Raw genomic sequence first — 5,779 nt, 5'->3', positions numbered from 1 at the left:
CTGAGTCGCTAATGCTATTGAAGGTTCTAACAGTAAGTATTTAGTATCCTTTTTAAAGTTACCAGATGCAGTAAGTTTGTTGGAACATTTCGTTCGCTGCGAGTCTTAATGTGAAATCTGATTGTGCTGCTGGCCCGCTGACGCATGTTTATAGAAATCTACGAAATCGTTCGGGCACCAACGCATAAGCAGAGCGCGAACCATCATCGACAGCATAACTTGAGGAACCATGTCTCTGACTCCGTCAACGTCCACTGCTCCGGAACAACCAGGGCTTGGGCTCGTCGACAGGCTGAAGCGATGGCTGGTCAGTGGAGAATTCAGTTACGCCCAGTTTGCAGTGGGTCGACAGTTCGGACCAGCCAAAGTTTATCATGTTCACAAGATAGTCGTGCACAGCACGAGCCATGCTGACTTTTAGCTGTGTTACTTACTATTAGGCTGTTAGCTACACCCACCAACAACATGCTCATAGTTGCGTAAGTACATAATTATATACAACATGGCCATGTTATTTGTTGTGTAGGTTTGTCCTGTGTCTGCGTAGCTCCGTGTTTCGTGCCATGTTCTAAGGCAGTTTGCCGGAGAACACGGCAGGAGCTATCGACATTCCGGATGTTACACCCGATGCGTTTACCAATATGCTCAGGTTTGTCCCATTCCTTCTGCTGGGATTACTGACGTCCTTATTACGCTGTGCAAGCAAACAAGGAACGCTGAATCACTCCAAATATTCGTGAGATTTGTTTCTAAGATTAGAAAGGCCGTAAAGAACAGCTTCTGCGTACTTTGTTTGCTTCGATTCTTAGGCTGGCTCGTACGTCGGGGACTCAGGGAGACCGAGAACATGGGTACCTCCTGATAAGCTGATTAGGATACTCGTAGTGCTTATAGTTGTAGCTACCGAAGGAGGGCGGGATTCTGTATATTATTGTTCTCGGTATGCTTTGCAAGTATTTTCTTCTCTAGGCCAGTTTATTTTCCGGGCATCCCGGTGCCTCAGTAAAACATCGGAGCCATCGGACGTGACAGTATTGCAATAATGTTATGTACTCCGTTGACTGGTCGCCAATTGTAGTTTCATGTACACGGACACGTTGGATGGCCTGCATATGGATAACGTCTGTCAAACGTGGTCGTGTGCTGACAAGGACGATCTGCCGCTGTTGATGGAGATATGCTGCGACTTCGTCAAGGCTCGTCTTAATGTGGACAACTGCCTAACCGTTCTGGAGAATGTTCGTTGACTTTGGGATTTAGCGGACATATATTACGTTTTCCTCCCGTAAATGATAGTCTTCATCACGATTCTGACGAAATCTTACAGGGAATGGACTGTCATGCCGACGAGATTGTACAGCATTGCCTGGAATTCGTGGACCGATCCGCTGATGTCGTCGTGCAGTCCACTGCTTTTGCGGTCGTTGGACAGGCGACGATGGTAATGTTACTGTAACGTGACACGCTGTCCACTGTCGAGCATAATGTCAATGTATTTGGCTGCTGAGAGGTACTGTAAAGTGTGTAATCTGTTAGCTTCTGCGACAACCTTAAGATGACAAGATCTCCGTTCGCTAATATTTGTTTGGTGATGGATGTGCTTTATGCAGGTGGGCGAAGGAGGCATGCGATGCCCGTAGCCTAGATCATTCCGCCGTGAATCGGCGTCAGATGCTGGGTGAAGCGCTTTTCCTCGTTAGGTTTCCACTGCTGACCAACACACAGCTGGCTAATGGGCCAGTCAAGGTAAATGACTGGCATAGCGAGAATGCGCACTGTATTTACATGTGGACTGATGTGGTACATACTCCATGAAGACAGTTGCGTATCCGGGCAACTGGGAGTGTGTTTCGCCGCCCTCAAAATTCGACGCGGGACTTTTCGTTGCAAAGACATTTTTGCCACGGGGCATACGGACGCTGGGGCATTCCGGCCTGCGATATACTGCCTTCAGTTGTCCTACCTATGCGACATTTTGCCAAAAGTCACGCACATTTCGTCATGTTTTCGTATGTTCTCTTATGCTTTCTTACCTACGACTCGACGAAATGTCTCGGCGTCGCAACAGGCTTGCGGCGTTATGTCCCGTCTAAATGTACCGGAGATGAACTTACGGCGAAATGTCTACTGGTTACTGATTACTTACTGATTACTACGCACTGCTTACTGGATTCGGCTTCTCGGTTGTGTATCGCGACAGTTTTGCGTTTGCTCTGACTTTGGTATTGATTTTCTCAACTTAACGCGAAGTGGCTAGCGAATTTTCGAAATAATACTAAAAAATTATCATAGCTCAACTTATAGAGCGTGTTTTTTACTACATATCCCGATAACTGTAAAGAGCATACCCTAACTCGTTAACAAGCAAAAAAATAAAGTTGTTCAACTGGTAAAGGGGGGCACGTAAGGTGAACAGCAAAATAATTGCTTGCGCCGCACTTATTGTGAGTAATGCCATATTCCTTCAATCGCCGCCGACATCACTGGTTTGCAGAGCAGCAATCGCAATCAGGTGGGATCAGAATCTACAACTGCCCCATCCAGCTTTGTTGAGCTTGCTCACAAGAAGCAGAAACAATGGACGCCATAAATGCAGATCTGCTGTCTGATTGCAGTCTTTTGTTTTAGCGTCCATAACTGGATCAGTCTGAACAGTGCACTCTGCATGAAAGTTCTATGGCTGCCTGCCTGTTCTGCGTTGCTCCACATGTGCAGGTGCTTTTGTGTGCGGCAGCCACCATCTTTCGGTACCGGCACCAGAGCCGAGAAAGAGATGTACTTTTGCAAGCTAACAGTGAACAAAACGTAAAAAAACTTTGAGAATTTGCTGTAAACACATTTGTTTACCAAAAAATACGATTAAAATCGCATTAAATACAGTACCGCATTCTGAGCTTATTTTACGGACAGAATCTCTGTTTAGGGCTTCGTTCGGCAGATATGGTCAGAAATATCCAGAGGCAGAGTGCCCCAAGCACTTCCTTGGCACCCCTGATTTTTTTCCTTTTTCTGTTTTTTCTCAATCAAAATTCTGTCCGTATAATAAGCTTCTAATACTTGAATCTTTGAAATGGCCGTTTCAGAATATTTTTTTTCATATCTGTACTCTGTAAAAATCGATTTCAAATTTTTCACTTTAAAACCTAATATCTCAGTAACAACGAATGCGTAATTACTATTGATCATATTTTAAAGCACAAAAATCATTTCGTTATGTGGCATATGCTACTGTATAGTATAAAAGTGTAATGCGTTGGCGGTATGCCCGTTTCCGCAAAAGGACCGAGTTGCTAGCCACTTCGCGTTAAGCGCTCTTTCGTATGTTTTAAAGCCGCTTTGTTCAATGCTGAGTGTTTTTAATACTTGGTTTATCGATTGTAATGTTTTTGATTTAATTTCGTGCTATTCGGGTATTCGACCCAGTTTAAAGGAAATTCTATGTTAAACCCAGTACGTCACTACATTCACGTATTTTCCGCGTCCGTCAAGACTACCGTTCATGCAGGTCTGCTAGAATGTACGAAAGAAAAGATGCCCGTAGCAAAACACGGTGCTCAAATGAGTCAGACCCGTTTCGATCACGGGCGTGCGCAAAGCGGTATTCTGGTTATTAGTTTATGTCGGCGTTAAACGCCCGGACATTGCGGGCGCGAAGGAGAATAGCAAAAAAGCTAGCAAAAAATCAAATAACTAGCAATCACACCGGAAAATAGATTTGGCAAGCTGGGCTGCCGCGGTTGTAGCGTAACAGAGCGTGTTCGTGGACAAATGCCAGAGGGGTATACTACCGATTTCAGTGTGAATACAGAGAATGCATTGGCTATGGACATATTCCAATCGGTTTTACGGAGCTGCTGTACTCCTGATGAAAACTTGATGGTTAGTCCACATGGGATGAAAGTGGCTTTAGCGGCCATACTGCCCGGAACAGACGGGATTCTACGCACAACCCTGACGCAATTTCTGTGCTCCGACGGAAAGAATTATGATGCACTTTCCACTTCCCTGAATACAGTAAATACTGATGCCGCGTTCCAATGTGTCAATGCCATGTTCTACGATAGTGATTCGCGGTTTCCGGTGTTGCCTTACTTAGCGACAGTGAATCCTGCAGTTGCGATTAATTTTGTACGAACGCCATTCAGAACGTCCCCTGACACGGCTGCACACGTGATGGATCAATTCGTGGCCGAGAAAACTGACGGGAACTTGAAAAGCGGCCTCGTAGAAGTGGATCACAGTACCCGAATGGTTTTAATGAGCATTGTTAAAATATCGCTGCTGTGGGAAGCACCCCCTAGTCCATGGAGGACAAAGACAAGAATTTTCTGCTGTCCGAACAACGTAGAGAAGAGAGTGGATTTTATCGAATATGAATTGCTGATGGCGCGATCCTTCAACGTCTTTAAGTGCGAGGACGATAATCCACAGGTCATTATTTTGGATTTATCAGAGTACAAATTCAGCGTAATGATCATCTTGCCGTACCCGAATTCCGGGGGGACAGACAAGCTGCAGGAAAAAATGACCATCGGCAATTTGCTGGCCTGGCGACAGAAATGTGTATGGGAATACCCGTATATACTACATGTATTTCTGCCGAAATTTCGTATCCGCTGCGGTGTTAATTTGAAATCATGCACCACAAGAATGGGTCTGCAGCAAGTGTACGAGGAGGCTGATTACGGCCGCATGTTTGAAGGCGACACGGCAGTGAAAATTGATGAATTCAGGCAAGACGTTGTTCTCGGTAAGTATATGGTCACAGGTATTTGTGTTTACTGGAATACAGGTGCTCCGATTTTTCTCACATTTTGGTCGCTTTAAGTATACGATTTTATTTTTATACACCAGTTGTTAAAATTCAGACAAAATGAAGTTAGCAGTACCAAAAATAAATAGTGTCCATTGTAAAAACCTTTGTCACGGACGGCAGCCTTAGATGCTTATTTACTTGTAATTTGTAGAGTTGAATGAACACGGAACTGGAGATCCACTACCACAGTTGAACCTTGCCCCTCATTTAAACTGGGGTGGATTATTCCTTGCTGATCGGCCTTTTTATTGCGTCATTTGGGATGAAACTGCCAATGCTCCCGTCGCCCTTGGTCGAATCACGGACCCAAGCATGTAGCCTTCCTGCTCATTAGTCTTTAATTTCATGCGACTGGTTACTGCTTCCACCACCAGCGGGTATATCTGCCATGAAAACGCCGCTGAATAACGCAATCCAAACTGCAAGTCCCTAATTTACCATAATTAAAGTCTTTTGTGTATGCACTGTTATGTATAAAAATCCTAGAGGTCCGCGAGTATGATTTTCGTTTGAGGTGAAAATCATTATTTTGGTGGTTTTTTTTAAATTGTAAGCCAATGCCACTTTTACGCGTCGAGCCTGGTTTCAGTCATGGTGCGTGTGAATCTGCGTACGATGAGCAACGCTTAGCCGTAAAAGTGCAAAAGTTACGCTGTAAGGGAAGCCTGGCATCTTTACCTCATTGGTGCATTTATTTTGAGTCAACGCAACGCACTGATTACTGAGTATACCACTAAATGAGTATTCAATAAATTTTTAACTTAAGCAAGCACTGCCGTTTATGTACATCAAAACTGAAGCAGCCCATAAACAAGAGCAAGAAATTTCTTGTTCTTTGGATCAACTAACAGCAACAAAAAACAACCGCATTTCCCCGCAGACATTCTATACTTGTACATAATATTATTATTCTGTGCGACACATAAGACACATTGTACATTATTTGAACAGTTTAGTGCTATA

The 5,779-nt window shown here is 44.3% G+C and overlaps 2 protein-coding genes across 2 annotated transcripts; both read left to right on the top strand.

Moving 5' to 3' along the window:
- Positions 1-300: 300 nt before the first annotated feature.
- Positions 301-1,640, top strand: LOC129600376 (BTB/POZ domain-containing protein 6-like). Its single transcript, XM_055498868.1, has 5 exons — positions 301-307; positions 574-649; positions 1,079-1,238; positions 1,328-1,441; positions 1,611-1,640. The coding sequence occupies exons 1-5, from the start codon at positions 301-303 to the stop codon at positions 1,638-1,640; spliced, it is 387 nt and encodes a 128-aa protein (XP_055354843.1).
- Positions 1,641-4,036: 2,396 nt separating this feature from the next.
- On the top strand, positions 4,037-5,136 carry LOC129600370 (serine protease inhibitor A6-like). Its single transcript, XM_055498862.1, has 2 exons — positions 4,037-4,750; positions 4,968-5,136. Exons 1-2 carry the CDS (start codon positions 4,051-4,053, stop codon positions 5,132-5,134), a joined length of 867 nt encoding a protein of 288 aa, XP_055354837.1. The 5' UTR covers positions 4,037-4,050; the 3' UTR covers positions 5,135-5,136.
- Positions 5,137-5,779: the final 643 nt, after the last annotated feature.

The sequence above is a fragment of the Paramacrobiotus metropolitanus genome, unplaced genomic scaffold, assembly GCF_019649055.1.
Source record: "Paramacrobiotus metropolitanus isolate TYO unplaced genomic scaffold, Prichtersi_v1.0 Parri_scaffold0000173, whole genome shotgun sequence".
Classification (NCBI taxonomy): Eukaryota; Metazoa; Tardigrada; class Eutardigrada; order Parachela; family Macrobiotidae; genus Paramacrobiotus; species Paramacrobiotus metropolitanus.
Note: the sequence above shows the minus strand (reverse complement) of the source record. Positions and strands in the feature narration are given on the sequence as shown.

Bases quoted from the DNA above. Each gene is read 5' to 3' on its own strand.
- LOC129600376 (XM_055498868.1), top strand. The intron at 650-1,078 runs GTTTGTCCCATT...CGCCAATTGTAG, and splicing joins GCGTTTACCAATATGCTCAG to TTTCATGTACACGGACACGT. The intron at 1,442-1,610 runs GTAATGTTACTG...TGCTTTATGCAG, and splicing joins TCGTTGGACAGGCGACGATG to GTGGGCGAAGGAGGCATGCG.
- LOC129600370 (XM_055498862.1), top strand. From the start codon at position 4,051: ATGTTCTACGATAGTGATTCGCGGTTTCCGGTGTTGCCTTACTTAGCG. The intron at 4,751-4,967 runs GTAAGTATATGG...TGTAATTTGTAG, and splicing joins CAGGCAAGACGTTGTTCTCG to AGTTGAATGAACACGGAACT.